We start from the raw sequence: 18301 nt of genomic DNA, 5'->3' as shown, positions 1-18301 counted from the left end.
ATACTTTCGGCTTTATGAGCCATCAGCAGTTTTCTATTGGAATACGTAGATGACGTCAGCGCTATCGCTATTTACTGGTTTTAATGTATGTTATCAACGCATAATGTAATAATTATAACATTATGCGCAAAAACGCTATGACGTTATGCGTTCAGTATATTTCTTAATTATTGGCCATTTATTACATTATAAATATAACATGTATTACATTAGCAGCGTTTACATTATTGGCAGTTAGTTAATACATTATCAGTTGCTACAAACTTATGAAACTTTTCACACGCACTTTAACAATTCAACAGCACACCTGCACTTGCATCGTTGCTAGGCACTTGCATTGTTCTGACACTTATGTCCACTAGGGGTCAGCACGGTACATTGAGTATTTTCTCTGGCTGCTTGTTAATGTTCTGCAGCAGGATCCCCACCGAAGAGATGTGATTCTACTGGACTGTAGCACAGTTTAGACAAGTGTCATTGTTTGAAAAGATTGGCACAAACCCATTTAATTCCTGAATTTATAAAAAATATGAACATGGTGATTGCATAAGACAGTGCACTTACATGTCTTTCATTGTAAAATGTCAGCATAAAATAACTTGCTTTTTCAGGGCATTAGGCCAAAATACATTATATAAACAAAAATAATATACAAAATATAAACTGCCATTGTGGAACATAACGATCATATATTTAGCTGAACATTTAAATATGACATTTCTATAAATAACTCATCCTTTGAACCATTTCTGACATTTACATTTACGTCATTTAGCAGACGCTCTTTTCCAGAGCGACTTACATTGACCCTGGTTAGACATTTTCTAAATGCCACACAATAGACCTTAATGAAATCCTTAATGATGAAACTGCCACGTCCGTTTGGGATATTACAACAACCAAGTTACTGCAAGCAAACACTATTTTTCCCCTTAGACATCATTGCACGCACAACCAAATTGAGGAATTCCTTCATATTAACTCCAGCGGTTATAACCTGATATTGAACTACTGGTAAGCACCATGACATTTCACAGCCAGTAACTCAGGTTAAGTTAATATTTGTATTTCCTAATGGCTGAAGCTAGCTGTAAGCTAGTGGCACAGCTCAATATGTAGCCTAATTATGCATACTGGTTAGGCAAGGTAGGCTACTACTACAGAACATACTGACCAATACAATGCAGTATTATTGTAGTTCAGTTGTACTTTTGTGATATTGAAGGATGTGAGAATGTGTTCAATATTAACCCTCGACTTACTGGAGTAAGACCAGTGAAAGGGATTTCTTCACAGAAGACATTTCCCCTCAGGTTAGTGGTTATTTCACATTTAGAAATGGTCATCTACCTTCCCTTCAATAGATGCCTGAGGCATGTAATGGTATTCCAAAATTCCAACTGTTTGAGTCAATCCTACCCACTAATTAATTTATTGGACATCAGTCTGAACTGATTTGCTATTAGGAACATCTTACAATATAATCTCTTTATATAGCTAGGCATAAGGAATATTACATTTAACATTCAAAACACCACTACTAGAAAAAGTAGGCTAGTCTCTCATTCAGCTTTTTCTTTTTTTGTATAAAAACAGCACATTTCAGTCATTAAACCGTGTGATCAACTGGACAGAGTAAACACTAAATTTCAATGTCTTGTTCTCTTTAGAATGTCATAATTTCCTCAAAGTTCTGGTGATCAAGACTCTACCAGTATTTCCATGATGTGCTCCAGCTCATTCAGGTCCCTGAAGCTCTGGTTGAGGGAGAAGGGAGAGGGTGAAGTGGACGGAACGGAGGACAGAGGGGGTAAGTACTTAAGCAGCTCGTCACTGGCTGCAGAAGAGAGTGCTCGGACCCCCATCTCCCTGTCAAACACAGACGTGTCAATGTCATGGAAAAGTTCATCCAGTTTCACATCCTGCAGGTAGCTGGAACGCATGACCTCCTCCACACTACCAAAAGCCACCCCCTCTGAGGTTCTAGACCCCTCAGGGCGCCACTCAGAGCTCCAGTGCCCCGTGGGGGCCTGTTTGAGCCCCAGGTCTCCAGGTAGGTTCTCAATGGACATGAAAGGTGTCCTCTGAGGTGCCTGAGGCCCTGGCCCTCCATCAACAGTCAAGTCTAGTTCTTTCAGGATGGAGGAGACAGCAGCTGACAGGGAGAAGTCACTCTCTGAGGACATCCAGACCTCCTCCATATCCTCGACACCTGAGGCACTGTTTACAACACCTAGACCAGACTCCCTGTGGATGCAGGGGTTAGATGGGACCATGGATGGCACTGGTCCTGCCAGGTTAACTAACCCATATGGAGGCTTGTTTTCTAAGAGTATCTGCTGCAGGGTGTTGGCTATCAACACGGAGCGGCGCAAACTAGGCTCCACCAGCTCCTGCCCGTGGTGGTACTTGTGGAGGGAGATGGCCAGCACTGACTGCCGCTGGCTCTCCCAAGTGGCGCTACGCATGCCCCCCACGACATCATCATGGAGTTTGCGCTTCTGTCCCTTGGATATCATCATTCCCCTCGACCAAACGTAGTTAGCTAGAGAGGGAGGGAGAACACAAAACTTGATAAGAATCTTTAGAGATCACATCACGTAACATGGTGAGTTGACTGCAGTTGTGGGAGTATAATTAACTAGTAATATAGCTATGTCCGGGTGATAGATATTACATAACATTGGCTAGTAAATACATGTCTAGATAGCTTGTACAGTGGCTAGCTAACTCATTTAGCTAAGTAGCTAGCTAATAGCGTTCTCTCCACTTCATACTTTGTCGCAATTTGGCAAAACAACAAACCTGTCGAGCGCAACTGTTCGTCTGTTTCCAGTTATCTTTTCAATATACTAAAGTAAAGAATGCTGTTAGGTCCAAATATATTTATTTGGATAGCTCGCCAGCTCGGTACAAAATCCACCGGCAAACTAAAACCTAAACTCGTTCCCGCCCGAGATTTAAGTTTCACCAGAGAGGAAGAGGCGAAGCGAGAGGTTTCACTCTCGCCAAAATCTGAGCAAACAGATTTCTTCAACAATTCTTCATTAGTTCTTGATTTTCTCGAAATCTAAAAGCATAACCTAGATTCGAGCCAATGTCTTAAGTAGTTGAACATGTTATTACTCCAACCTCGTGACAAACTGAAACGTTTTCATTTTCGTCAAAAACAACTTTATATCGAATAAGTGCCTGTGATTTGACGACCTGCACATGCGCATCGGCGCGAGACGATCGTTAGACCCGATAACGTGGTTCTACGCATGAGTTTTAGCTAGCCAACGTCGCCTACAATGGTGCATTGGTAAATTGCCTCCAGTGTTGCAGAGTGCGCTCTGGATCGTTCGTAAATTCAGAGCGTTGTCAATCTTTGGGTTCTTTCGTAAATTCACTTTGGCTATCAGTGCACTCTCGTCTGAGTGTGCCAGAGCGCAGAATAACTGATGAATTTACGAATGCGCTACATCCGTTAAATATGACCGATGTCAGTAAAAAAAAAAAAAAAAAATTGTTGCCAGCAGCACAACATGAAAACAGCCTAACCACCTCTGATAGGGTGAGTAAAATGGTCAGAGTGAGGTGTTTTTCTGCAACTTGAACCAGTTAGCTTGGTTGCTTGACTGCGGTTGTGAGGGCAGAATGCTCGGACCAACCTACTCCTCAGGCTCCGAGAGCGAAACGCTCTTATTTTATTAACGGGCAATCTGACAACACTCTGAATTTACAAATGCCCAGAGACAACCCTACTCCTGGGCCAGAGCGTCCAGTGTGCATTCTGAACGCTCCGAGAGCCAAACGCTCTGAATTTAAGAACAGACAATATGACAACACTCTGAATTTACGAACGCCCAGAGTGCACTCTGGCACTTCAGAGGGAATTTACGAACACGCCCTCAGACGAGAGTGTTCTGAAATCGGAGTAGATAGCCAGAATGAATTTTACGAACACACCCCAAGTGTGATCGGCGATTTCTATTGGAGAAGCAGTTGTAGCTTACCTTCATTCTGTACTGTCTTTGCCCTGCGTGCTGCAGGGAGTAAGCAGCGAGTTACATGAGTGCATTACGTCACTAGGGTAGCCTACATAAGAAGAAAATATATATATATATTTAAGGCAAATTATTAATGCATGTGAATCAATAACATTTCTCAAACAATACTCAATGAAAATATGTCCTGTATTTCAATTAAATAAATAAAAACATGAGTTTATGATAAGCAAGCAACTTTCTTTGGGTTTACAGTAGGCTAGGCTATTTTGACAAAGCCAGCTATGGACTGTCACGAGCTACATTGCTCAACAAGTTACTGAATGTTTTGCGTACCCATGCTACTGTGATATTAGGCTACGCAAGTCATTGCATGCCTACCTGTTTGTCTCTATATTCAAGCAGAAAGCTTCCAATATGTTTGTCTCAATCGCCAAATTAGAAATTCAAACTTGCAGTAGATAAAGGAAATGTCGTCTACAGTGTTGACAGTGGTTGCTTGACTGCCATTGTTTCTATATTCAAGCAGAAAGCTTCCAATATGTTTGTCTCAATCGCCAAATTAGAAATTCAAACTTGCAGTAGATAAAGGAAATGTAATCTACAGTGTTGACAGTGGTGGGATAGTCCCAGCAGTCTCTAAGCTTTTGTTTGAAGTGTTCACATAGGGGTTAGTGTATGTGACACTTCTAGAGATCGGGAATAGTGACCCTGTATGTGAGTGTATGACTGCCTCTGCCAAGAAACCTTGGAGACCTTCATGGTACAGGTCAGGTGCCAGTTCACCTATAACCACAGTTATTGGTTCAAGCGCCATTTCAGCTGTTCACCCTCAATAGCTACATAGTGCCAACAAATACCTCTGATAAACATTGTTGACATGTTTTTCTAGAGAGAGTGACACAAAGACTGGCACCTCAAAACTGTTGTATTGGAAAACTCTTTATTTCAAAAGCTAGCTATAAAATGATGACATCATATATTCTTAGGAATATATACAGTATCTCACAAAAGTGAGTACACCCCTCACATTTTTGTAAATATTTGAGTATATCTTTTCATGTGACAACACTGAGGAAATGACACTTTGCTACAATGTAAAGTAGTGAGTGTACAGCTTGTATAACAGTGTAAATTTGCTGTCCCCTCAAAATAACTCAACAAACAGCCATTAAAGTCTAAGCCGCTGGCAACAAAAGTGAGTACACCCCTAAGTGAAAATGTCCAAATTGGGCCCAATTAGCCATTTTCCCTCCCCGGTGTCATGTGACTCGTTAGTGTTACAAGGTCTCAGGTGTGAATGGGGAGCAGGTGTGTTAAATTTGGTGTCATTGCCCTCACACTCCCTCATACTGGTCACTGGAAGTTCAACATGGCACCTCATGGCAAAGAACTCTCTGAGGATCTGAAAAAAATAATTGTTGCTCTACATAAAGATGGCCTGGGCTATAAGAAGATTGCCAAGACCCTGAAACTGAGCTGCAGCACGGTGGCCAATACCATACAGCGGTTTAACAGGACAGGGTCCACTCAGAACAGGCCTCGCCATGGTCGACCAAAGAAGTTGAGTGCATGTGCTCAGCGTCATATCCAGAGGTTGTCTTTGGGAAATAGACTGAGTGCTGCCAGCATTACTGCAGAAGTTGAAGGGGTGGGGGGTCAGCCCGTCAGTGTTCAGACCATACGCAGCACACTGCATCAAATTGGTCTGCATGGCTGTCGTCCCAGAAGGAAGCCTCTTCTAAAGATGAGGAGCTACAGTTCATTGAGGGAACCATGAATGCCAACATGTACTGTGACATACTGAAGCAGAGCATGATCCCCTCCCTTCGGAGACTGGGCCGCAGGGCAGTATTCCAACATGATAACGACCCCAAACACACCTCCAAGACGACCACTGCCTTGCTAAAGAAGCTGAGGGTAAAGGTGATGGACTGGCCAAGCATGTCTCTAGACCTAAACCCTATTGAGCATCTGTGGGGCATCCTCAAACGGAAGGTGGAGGAGTGCAAGGTCTCTAACATCCACCAGCTCCGTGATGTCGTCATGAAGGAGTGAAAGAGGACTCCAGTGGCAACCTGTGAAGCTCTGGTGAACTCCATGCCAAAGAGGGTTAAGGCAGTGCTGGAAAATGATGGTGGCCACACAAAATATTGACACTTTGGGCCCAATTTGGACATTTTCACTTAGGGGTGTACTCACTTTTGTTGCCAGCGGTTTAGACATTAATGGCTGTGTGAGTTATTTTGAGGGGACAGCAAATTTACACTGTTATACAAGCTGTACACTCACTACTTTACATTGTAGTAAAGTGTCATTTCTTCAGTGTTGTCACATGAAAAGATATACTCAAATATTTTTAAAAAATGTGAGGGGTGTACTCACTTTTGTGAGATACTGTACATTTGTAGTCTACATTGGTTGGCACAGCACAGATCAGGATACAAGTAGGCCTAGGCTATCAATAACATAGGCCTAATTGATGACTCACTTTGCACTCATACATACTCAGTCAACATTAAATTGCTGTTGGGTTAAAATAAAAATAAAGTAAAATAGATATTTGAACGATATTGGCTATGTAGCAAATTAAAAAGTCTGCACAAAGTATGAGACCCACACACAACTACAAAGATGATTAACATATTACGTTTTTCATACATTATAATATCCATTGTCAAGATAGTGAAAATAATTACAAAACATTAGCAAAAGCCAAAGCTGCCATTTCTTTCAAGCAAGAAAGATTGGCTTGTAGAAATAAGATCTAAGTTGCTGTGTCTGATAGGCCAGCTGTCATAACTGCTTTATGGAAAGAGGAGGGCTCTGTCTTGTTAGGGTTAACTGTACTCCCCACAAACCCCAACTGTCTTCCTGTCCCAGTCAGAGATGGACAAGCACTTGACGAAGAAGTGTCCCAGGTCATATTTGGAAATGACACGCCCTTTCAGCATGTTCTCTGTCACTGTGTACTTCTCAGTCAAAGGTAAGGTATCTGTTGGGAATAGCAGTGCATTTATATTTAGCAGTGCAATATAAGGCACCTAATATTATTAGATATTCAGAAAATGTTTAATATCAGTTGAATAAAAAGCATGAGCTGGAGCACACCCAGAGAAAATCACTCTGTGTGGAGGTGCTGACCAACGGCGAATAAACTGTAAGCTATTAAAATAAATAGAGTCGCACACTCTATATATAAACTCCCAGTAATTTATTGGGTAAAACACCAACGTTTCGGCACAGGGAGTTTATATATATATATATATATATATATATATATATATATATATATATATATATATATAGAGAGTGTGCAACTCTCTTTATTTATTTTAATATCAGTTGAATAACACTAATCCATCCAGTACATACCCACTGGGCACACACTTTGAATCAACGTTGTCTCCATATAATTTCAATAAAATTACATTGAACCAACGTGGAACGCGGCAGGTAGCTTAATGGTTAAGAGCGTTGTGCCAGTAACCGAAAGGTCGCTGGTTCTAATCCCCGAGCCGACTAGGTGAAACATCTGTTGATGTGCCCTTGAGCAAGGCACTTAACCCTAATTGCTCCTGTAAGTCGCTCTGGATAAGAGCGTCTGCTAAATGACTAAAAAATATTTTTTATTATAAAGACACAAACAAAGAAAATAAAATAGACCCAGTGGGCAGTGTATGAGGAAGGATGATAGGCCTATCATGTCATTACTGAAACCACTTACAGTATGTGACTATGGTAGTACAGTATTACATTTCTACTGATTCAGGAATTGAGGAAGGGCGATGACTAACCGTCGATATGAGGGGGCATGACAGCCACGAAGTCCAGCCCTGACTCCTTCAGCATCATGTACATCCTATCATGGTCCTCTGTGACCGGCAGGAGCCTGGGTGGCACTTTAGACCGGTCCCATAGGAGGAAGGCTGTGAAGCAGAGAGGGGGACAATATAAGGATATGGTTTCTTTATGGTCATTTATTGGAAGTTGGAAAGATGCTGTGACCCTGACTGTCCAAGATTCCTCTGTACCTGACATGCAGCCAACTACTTTGCGGATCCCCCGAGCATTCATGGCGTCTAGGATGTTTCTGGTTCCTTCTGACATCATTGTTGTGGGACCTGTGGATTGCAACTGAAACATGAACATACTGACCATTATCCTGGCCTAAGCATTAAAAGGTGTAGGCCTACTTCAGCAACCCCTAGTGCAGTTAGTTACTGCAACTCACCCTGAACATTATTACAAAACATATTTTAACTCAGAGCAGAAAACATGTTTTAATGAGACTCCTGAACACTTCCATTTGATTTGCACTTCGAGATTGATTTCAGCTTGTATAACGTATCTGTTATAACTTGGTTTTATTCACACAACTGCACATATCTTTTTACTAACTTAAAATGTAGATCCTCAAAAAATTATACAGCTGCACCATCGAGAGCATCCTGACTGGTTGCATCACCGCCTGGTATGGCAACTGCTTGGCCTCCGACCGCAAGGCACTACAGAGGGTAGTGCGTATGGCCCAGTACATCACTGGGGCCAAGCTTCCTGCCATCCAGGACCTCTATACCAGGCGGTTTCAGAGGAAGGCCCTCAAAATTGTCAAAGACTCCAGCCACCCTAGTCATAGACTGTTCTCTCTGCTACCGCACGGCAAGCGGTACCGGAGTGCCAAGTCTAGGTCCAAAAGACTTCTCAACAGCTTCTACCCCCAAGCCATAAGACTCCTGAACAGCTAATCATGGCTACCCAGACTATTTGCACTGCCCCCCCACCCCATCCTTTTACGCTGCTGCTACTCTGTTAATTATTTATGCATAGTCACTTTAACTCTACCCACATGTACATATTACTTTAACTACCTCAACTAGCCGGTGCCCCCGCACATTGACTCTGCACCGGTACCCCCCTGTATATATAGCCTCCCTACTGTTATTTTATTTTACTTCTGCTCTTTTTTTCTCAACACTTTTTTTGTTGTTGTTTTATTTTTACTTGTTTTGTTAAAAATAAATGCACTGTTGGTTAAGGGCTGTAAGTAAGCATTTCACTGTAATGTCTGCACCTGTTGTATTCGGCGCATGTGGCCAATAAAATGTGATTTGATTTTATTTGAAATTCTTATAGCCTACTAATGAAAGATTGCCTAAACTTACGGAGATCACTCCTGGTGCCCAGAATGATGATAACAGCATCCTGACCCTGCATGGTCTTCTTCACATCCTCCTTATTGAGGACATCTCCCACCACCACCCTGCAGGCTTTGTGTTCTGCAGGCAGCCTGACAGGGTCCCTCACCAGCACTGTCACATTGTAACCTGTGGACAATGATGAACAAAGAAGCATTATGAATTTATTGACTCATCTTATCATCTCCCACTAATCCAGAGGGATTTGAGTCTGATGGGAATATGAAGATGAGAGGAATATGTAATGTAGGCAATAGGTTAGTTTTTTATGAATGGATCTCAATTCTAGGGTATGGCCGTGGGTCGAATTGATGAGGCCATCCCAGTGTTCTGGATAAGCAGACAGCGGATTTTATCGCGTATCTGCTGTGCACTGCAATGCACTCATCACAATCATGAGTCAGCAGAACCCTATAACGACTTACATGACTCAACACAACACTTTTGTCTCGTGATCTCAGAGCAAGGAAACGAAAACGCTTGTGAATCAAATAAGCCAAATGATATATGCTTCTTTTAGCACGTTTGCCACATGTGATTGAGTGTGTATTTTATAAATTGACAATTGGGTTACATTATTAGGCTATTATTTTGAAACGACGTAATTAATAGCATAGAACAGATCAGATTGGAATATAATATAAAATAACACAATATAGAATGAAATAATAGAATATATATATATATATATATTTCCCCCAGAGTAAGGCTGTGGCAAATAGCCCAGATGACCATTGATACTTCCAATTACATTAGCATAGCATATGCTAATGACAGATGTCTGCTGTCCAATAGCATTGCATAGGAAATCAGATGAATAACGTTCAGCATAGTTTAGGAACAAGGCAGAACACTCAGATCACTTTTGGACTTGGCTAGACAGCAAACGCTATATAAGGGATTGTGGAAATAACCTATCATCTCCTACAATAATTAATACATTATGTAATTTAGAAACGTTGCTTACCCGCTGCAACAGCCAGCGGTAAGGTCACCAGTCCGGTCATTCCCGTGGCCCCAAATATTGCAATATTCTTGATCGATTCTGACATAATAACAGATTGCGAAACTATCACTGGTCACAGAAGAATGTTACAATTTCTTGCTTCGTTGATCGCGTGCAACAATGTATCCGAAAACATACATTCAGAATGAACCTCTTTGACACTTTGGGAAATGCCCCTTTTAGAGCAACAAAAAAGACACACTTCCGCAACAAACTCCTCCCAGCCCTATCAATTAAAGGAAAACGCACACAGTCACAACAGGGCCATAATTGTGCAGGAGTCCTGCTTTTTGTGTGAATTTCAACACTTTATTGTCAGTTGATCTATCCAGATCAGCCATGGCGCATTGTTGATTTTCATGGCAAGATATATTCCTTTTAGAGAATTTCAACTCATGTATTCTGTTTTTCTCTGTCTGGAGATCCAAAGATCTGAAATGATGGCATTTCCAAAAAATCTGTCAAAAGACCAAATTGCAGGCCTAGTCTTAGCTACCTCTTGCCGAATCACCTTCATTGTACTTCAACCTCCTCCACCTCGCGACATCCATCCGGGTTATGGCACCAATGTGACTGACTGGGATTCGAACCGTCTCCTGTGTTCCACATTGTGAGCCACAAGAATGTGGTAGCCCACTGACCTAAAGTCTGCAGGCATTAGTTCGGGGAGGTGCTATTGTAACGGAGTTAAGAACGTGCAGTAAGCTCACTCCACAGCTAGCTTGAAATGTCGCCGATGAAGTTATCCAATTGGTACCTTTAGTTTAGCTCAAAGGGTTGGTATGTTGTCAAGGAGGGCGGTCATGTGTGTTGGGAAGCAGAGGATAATTCGTTCGAGCCTGGTATGGGGACAGGGACAGTGGAGGATGCTAAACTGTTAGCAGCACACTGACGTCCGTTTCACTATCACACATCTTCAGGTCTCTGGCAAGGTTATGTGAATGTGGTTCACACGCTCGTCAGACTCATGGCGATTCAGTTGCTGGGGGAAGAGATGGTTCAGAGATCCACCTCCGTTACATAACATAGGCCCACTTTTCCTTAATAGATTCATGCCATAAGATGCTCCCTGTATGAAAGGCTCTTCATTAGGTGACATTAATATAATTTATAGATGAGGAGAGAACAATTACTGTAGGTTGAAGTAGATTAAGTTTGATGTCACTTCAGGTACAAAGCTTTTATTTAGTTATCCATAGATGTTTCTGGGTGGGTGTGCTTTAAAAAAATGTATATTGTTTTTTAATTCAGGTTTTTCAGGGGGGGCTGCAGCACCCTCAGCCCTCCTACTTCCCGTGGCTATGTAGTTATCAACTGTTTATTATCAGTTTATAAACCAGTAATACAATGACTTTATGTGGTGCAGTTTTAATAATATGCCTACTTGCCAATAATTCCACTTCCCAGTATGACATGAATTAACTTCCAATAGTTGCAAACTACATGTTCTCAAATGAAATATGTCCACGGGGAATGGAAGGGGACATCAAACACATTCAAACAATTTCACAGAGATAGGAAAATAATTCTAGTGCATCTCTATTTCTATCTGTAAACCCTAGACACCATTTAAATCGGGGGTAAAGTACCCCCCCACCTCTCTCTCTCTCTCTCTCTCTCTCTCTCTCTCTCTCTCTCTCTCTCTCTCTCTCTCTCTCTCTCTCTCTCTCTCTCTCTCTCTCTCTCTCTCTGCCTCTCTCTCGCTATACGGAGGTGGGTTCCTGCGCGCACTAATGCCGAATTCTCTCTAGCAGTATCAAGAGTGGAGGGAGAGGGAGCGCGAGCGCGTAGGCTATCAAGTGGACAGGATATCCGAGCCCACCGGCTTGGATTATTTGATCAAGCATCTTTGCCTGGCTGCAAGACACCTTTCATGGCAGTCGCGTGGTCCCACTAGCCACAGCAGGGAATTGACATGTATTACCGCATTATCTGCCTTTATTAGCCAGATCTTTATACTGATCCCACAGTCCGATTGAGGATATAGGCTACTTGACTACTATGCCAGCGAAGAAACACGGCGTCGCGAGGCTCTGTTCATAATTTGCTCACTGGTTCATTGATACAGGCACCTCATCGACTGATTTTACGTCTATTTCGGTGAAAAACAAACCCATATCTGGAATTGGGGTTAAGGTAAGGTCGTTGTAGCATATGCTGCATGTCTATATAAAAAAAAAGCAATTTCAAATATAATTGAGCACGAACAATTCGAGGTGGCTGTTTTCGTGGGAGATGCAGCAACACCGGCCTGCATTGGCTAAGGCTACTGCAGTGAGTCTATAGGGCCGTATTTTATGCTATTTTATTATGCTTTAGTTTAGATCGCAGTTTGCCAAACATAATAGTTATGCTACTATTTGTGCATAGGCTTTGAATAGCAAATATGGACAGGTTAGGATAGGCCTTATACAATGTTTAATTATTTAGTATTGGTCCATGCATGTTCCTGATCATTAAACGCACATAAGTGTATTACATTTGCATGACACTTTTAGAACATTCATTGCATCTCACAATGAAGCCTTATTCTTGAAAGAAGTAGCCTAAGGGGGCACTAAATAACCTACTTGTACATATAGTAGTATATAGCCATATGGAGCCTAGGCTACGTTATTTGACCGCAACTACAGTAAAAGTAGTCCAAATTTAAAAGCTAATTGATCCAACAGCAGATTAGCCATATGACAATTATAGCATAGACTATGTCATTTTAATGCAGCCACTTTCTTGCTTAAAAGTGTTCATCCAAAGAAAAGCACCATGCACTTGATATGGGATGGTGCAGGCACGGTGATCATAGCCTATGTGCGGTATGGACCAAGGAGTCGGCGGTGGTAGGGATGCAGGTCGTATGTGTCATTTTAAGGTTAAAAGCGATTGCATAATAGGGAGTTAAGCAGCCTGACAACATGTTTACGTCCACGCATTTTCCATAACAAAATATCTGTCATTGATATCCTCTTTTGCCCTGCCTTCTTACACACAGGCATGCACAGACAACTGCGTCGACACTGTAGTAGCCTACCTCACCATCACCATGGATAGGCACCACTGGGCACTACTATTAATGATAGCCTAATCATGCAGGTTTGAAATTAGAAATCTTGATCTAATGTGCGGAGCGTTTGTGTGAATCAAGCCTAAATTCTGTTCACTGAACTATAGATTTTTTTGTCGACCGTATGTCAGTGTTGTTAATGTTGGTCACACACAGCTGTTTAAATTGTGAAACGACTGGAGCGATCGGTTGCAACACATTGAGTGGTGTACTGTGACGTCACGCTACTACCGCTGGCGCTGTCCATTGTTCGGATCTGTCATGGGACGCAAAAATGTCAAATTCAGACTCTTCAGCAAAGTTTGTGGGCAAAGGCAAAAGGGATGTCAAGAACCACTTCATTCTGAATGCAAATTTGAATTTATGGTTTAACGTTAGCATATTTTGACATCCAGTCTTATATGCCAATGTTGCATGACTTTGAAAATAATCGTTTGACAAGGCCTGCTGTTGTAATAGGTTTATGCTAGCCATTCAAACTGACACTCCTGGAAGCCTACATTTTCCTGTGGTGAGACACAGTGATACACGCCATTGATATAGCCAATTTGTCTACTTCTAGAAATTTACATTTACATTTACATCATTTAGCAGATGCTCTTATCCAGAGGTACTTACAAATTGGTGCATTCAACTTATGATAGCCAGTGGGACAACCACTTTTTTTTTTTTCGTATTGGGGGGTGGGGGAGGGGGGGGGGGGGGGGGGTGGGGGTAGAAGGATTACTTTATACTATTCCAGGTATTCCTTAAAGAGGTAGGGTTTCAAGTGTCTCCGGAAGGTGGTCAGTGACTCCGCTGTCCTGGCGTCGTGGGGGAGCTTGTTCCACCATTGGGGTGCCAGAGCAGCAAATAGCTTTGACTGGGCTGAGCGGGAACTGTGCTTCCGTAGAGGTAGGGGAGATAGCAGGCCAGAGGTGGATGAAGGTAGTGCCCTTGTTTGGGTGTAGGGTCTGATCAGAGCCTGAAGGTAAGGAGGTGCCGTTCCCCTCACAGCTCCGTAGGCAAGCACCATGGTCTTGTAGTAGATGCAAGCCTCAACTGGAAGCCAGTGGAGTGTGCGGAGAAGTGGGGTGACATGAGAGAACTTGGGAAGGTCGAACACCAGACGGGCTGCAGCATTCTGGATAAGTTGTAGGGGTTTAATGGCACAGGCAGGGAGCCCAGCCAACAGCGAGTTGCAGTAATCCAGACGGGAGATGACAAGTGCCTGGATTAGGACCTGTGCCGCTTTCTGTGTAAGGTAGGGTCGTACACTGCGGATGTTGTAGAGCATGAACCTGCAGGATCGGGTCACCGCTTTGATGTTAGCGGAGAATGACAGGGTGTTGTCCAGGGTCACGCCAAGGTTCTTTGCACTCTGGGAGGAGGACACAATGGAGTTGTCAACCGTGATGGCGAGATCATGGAGCGGGCAGTCCTTCCCCGGGAGGAAGAGCAGCTCCGTCTTGCCGAGGTTCAGCTTGAGGTGGCGATCCGACATCCACACTGATATGTCTGCCAGACATGCAGAGATGTGATTCGCCACCTGTTTATCAGAAGGGGGAAAGGAGAAAATTAATTGTGTGTCGCCTGCATAGCAATGATAGGAGAGACCATGTGAGGATATGACAGAGCCAAGTGACTTGGTGTATAGAGAGAATAGGAGAGGGCCTAGAACTGAGCCCTGAGGGACACCAGTGGTGAGAGCACGTGGTGCAGAGACAGATTCTCGCCACGCCACCTGGTAGGAGCGACCTGTCAGGTAGGACGCAATCCAAGAGTGAGCAGCGCTGGAGATGCCCAACTCGGAGAGGGTGGAGAGGAGGATCTGATGGTTCACAGTATCAAAGGCAGCGGATAGGTCTAGAAGGATAAGAGCAGAGGAGAGAGAGTTAGCTTTAGCAGTGCGGAGAGCCTCCGTGACACAGAGAAGAGCAGTCTCAGTTGAATGACCAGTCTTGAAACCTGACTGGTTTGGATCAAGAAGGTCATTCTGAGAGAGATAGCAGGAGAGTTGGCTAGAGACGGCACGCTCAAGAGTGTTGGAGAGAAAAGAAAGAAGGGATACTGGTCTGTAGTTGTTGACATCGGAGGGATCGAGTGTAGGTTTTTTGAGGAGGGGTGCAACTCTCGCTCTCTTGAAGACGAGTGAGGTGAGGTAAGGGAGAATGGTCTCCGGAATTGGTCTGGAGAAGAGAGGAGGGGATAGGGTCAAGCGGGCAGGTTGTTGGGCGGCCGGCCGTCACAAGTCGCAAGATTTCATCTGGAGAGAGAGGGGAGAAAGAAGTCAAAACATAGGGTAGGGCAGTGTGAGCAGGACCAGTGGTGTCATTTGACTTAATAAATGAGGATCGGATGTCGTCAACCTTCTTTTCAAAATGGTTGACGAAGTCATCCACAGAGAGGGATGAGGGAGGGGGAGGAGGAGGGGGATTCAGCAGGGAGGAGAAGGTGGCAAAGAGCTTCCTAGGTTTAGAGGCAGAGGCTTGAAATTTAGAGTGGTAGAAAGTGGCTTTAGCAGCGGAAACAGAGGAAGGGAATGTAGAGAGGAGGGAGTGAAAAGATGACAGGTCCGCAGGGAGTCTAGTTTTCCTCCATTTCCGCTCGGCTGCCCGGAGCCCTCTTCTGTGAGCTCGCAATGAGTCGTCAAGCCACGGAGCAGGAGGGAAGGACCGAGCCGGCCGGGAGGATAGGGGACATAGAGAGTCAAAAGATGCAGAAAGGGAGGAGAGGAGGGTTGAGGAGGCAGAATCAGGAGATCGGAGGGAGAAGGATTTAGCAGAGGGAAGAGATGATAGGATGGAAGAGGAGAGAGTAGCGGGAGAGAGAGAGCGAAGGTTGCGACAGCACATTACCATCTGAGTAGGGGCAGAGTGAGTAGTGTTGGAGGAGAGCGAGAGAGAAAAGGTTTCAAAGTAGTGGTCGGAGACTTGGAGGGGAGTTGCAGTGAGATTAGTAGAAGAACAGCATCTAGTAAAGATGAGGTCAAGCGTATTGCCTGCCTTGTGAGTAGTGGGGGACGGTGAGAGGGTGAGGTCAAAAGAGGAAAGGAGTGGAAAGAAGGAGGCAGAGAGAAATGAGTCAAAGGAAGACATAGGGAGGTTAAAGTCACCCAGAACTGTGAGGGGTGAGCCATCCTCAGGAAAGGAACTTATCAAGGCGTCAAGCTCATTGATGAACTCTCCAAGGGAACCTGGAGGGCGATAAATGACAAGGATGTTAAGCTTGAATGGGCTAGTGACTGTGACAGCATGGAATTCAAATGAGGAGATAGACAGATGGGTCAAGGGAAAAAGAGAGAATGTCCACTTGGGAGAGATGAGGATTCCTGTGCCACCACCGCGCTGACCAGATGCTCTCGGGGTATGCGAGAACACATGGTCAGACGAGGAAAGAGCAGTAGGAGTAGCAGTGTTTTCTGTGGTAATCCATGTTTCCGTTAGCGCCAAGAAGTCGAGGGACTGGAGGGTAGCATAGGCTGAGATGAACTCTGCCTTGTTGGCCGCAGAACGGCAGTTCCAGAGGCTGCCACAGACCTGGAACTCCACGTGGGTCGTGTGCGCAGGGACCACCAGATTAGAGTGGCAACAGCCACGTGGTGTGAAGCGTTTGTATGGCCTGTGCAGAGAGGAGAGAACAGGGATATACAGACACATAGTTGACAGGCTACAGAAAAAGGCTACAATAATGCAAAGGAGATCGGAATGAAATGAACTAAACATCTGGGAAAGCGAGAGAGCGGGGCCTCCCTCACTTACGTTTCACTGAAACATTCAAATATAACTCTCCCAACTTCCACTTTAGAAATTATAATTGTTGTAAACTACAGCGGTTCAATGTTTTCTAGGAATAGACTCTAACTTCGTTTATTCAGCTAGCTAACTTGGTACAGTATTCTTCCGTGAAAACCGTCCAGGGCACCGAATCCTATGACGCCAAAGCCAACTAGCATGCCAGCCTCCAATAACACAGTTTAGCACCAATACTCGGTTACAACAAACCACCAGTGTGTTAACACGCCAAGCAGATCATTCGTGTCCGTGTCTAACGTTGTGTAAAGTTTTGGGTTAGTTTTGACAGTTTGAGTGAGTACGTCTTCAACTTATTCAGCCAGTTAGTTAGCTAGAATAGTTAGCATACTAGCTAGCTATTGCTCTCTGCCAACGAACCAACCCCTCCTCCCACGGCACAAACACACAGAGAGCCAAGCTAATGTTAACTAGTCACCCATGTCCCGAATTCCCTTGAACGACTCTGGTTACCAGTATGTAAAAACAAAACAAAAATAAATGTGAATGTAGGTTATAACTTACCCTTAGTAGCTACTGTTAGCCAGTTAAGTGCAAAGCTAGCCACTGAATCGATTCAGCCAGTTCGCGTCTGTCCCAACGGAGAGAAAGCGTCTCCAAATATTAAAGCTAGGTCGTTCCAGCTATGTGATGCAGTATAACATCTGATAGGCTAAAGTAATAATAATAATAAGCCATTTAGAAGACGCTTTTATCCAAAGCGACTTACAGTCATGTGTGCATACATTTTTACGTATGGGTGGTCCCGGGGATCGAAACCACTACCCTGGCGTTACAAGCGCCATGCTCTACCAATTGAGCTACAGAGGACCATGACAAGTGGAGTTGTTTCAGATAAAGGGCTTACAGGAACTGGTGTTTGTTTTTTGTGTGTTCTGGGTCTTCTGTCCGTTGAACACAGTAAACTATATGACCTATTGTCTTTACATTTAAACACAATAAAAGGCCTGGGTCTCTACTGATACTACGGAAGTGTGCCTTCAGAAAATGACCTAACCATATAGCCAATACTCCCAGTGTTCTCCATTGTACGCCAATTGACCGCAATATTGTGTGGAAAGTAATGGTCAAAGTAAAAAATGTCCTCTGATACACCAATCTGTGTATAAGATTGATGAAAAGCTGAATGAAAAAGGAGGGGGGGACAGTAAGAAGAGGGACCAGTCCCCAGCCTGAGGGGGACAGAATTAAAGGTCCTCAATTCTGTGGTGTGTAATGTGGTGTGGCATCTGTCTATCCTCGCGGGAACTTCTTCC

At 43.7% G+C, this 18301-nt stretch overlaps 2 protein-coding genes across 2 annotated transcripts; both read right to left on the bottom strand.

The window, feature by feature from the left end:
* Nucleotides 1-549: 549 nt before the first annotated feature.
* Nucleotides 550-3211, bottom strand: LOC311105970 (SERTA domain-containing protein 3-like). Its single transcript, XM_084148214.1, has 2 exons — nucleotides 2806-3211; nucleotides 550-2545 (listed from the first exon to the last, which is right to left on the bottom strand). Exon 2 carries the CDS (start codon nucleotides 2520-2522, stop codon nucleotides 1701-1703), a length of 822 nt encoding a protein of 273 aa, XP_084004340.1. The 5' UTR covers nucleotides 2523-2545; nucleotides 2806-3211; the 3' UTR covers nucleotides 550-1700.
* Nucleotides 3212-6624: 3413 nt separating this feature from the next.
* On the bottom strand, nucleotides 6625-10396 carry LOC311105971 (flavin reductase (NADPH)-like). The gene is made up of 5 exons (XM_084148215.1): nucleotides 10155-10396; nucleotides 9155-9316; nucleotides 8024-8113; nucleotides 7787-7918; nucleotides 6625-6984 (listed from the first exon to the last, which is right to left on the bottom strand). The coding sequence occupies exons 1-5, from the start codon at nucleotides 10237-10239 to the stop codon at nucleotides 6830-6832; spliced, it is 624 nt and encodes a 207-aa protein (XP_084004341.1). The 5' UTR covers nucleotides 10240-10396; the 3' UTR covers nucleotides 6625-6829.
* Nucleotides 10397-18301: the final 7905 nt, after the last annotated feature.

Source organism: Coregonus lavaretus (assembly GCF_964263955.1).
Source record: "Coregonus lavaretus genome assembly, chromosome: 30".
Classification (NCBI taxonomy): Eukaryota; Metazoa; Chordata; class Actinopteri; order Salmoniformes; family Salmonidae; genus Coregonus; species Coregonus lavaretus.
The sequence above is the reverse complement of the archived record's forward strand: the minus strand, read 5'-3'. Positions and strand labels throughout refer to the sequence as shown.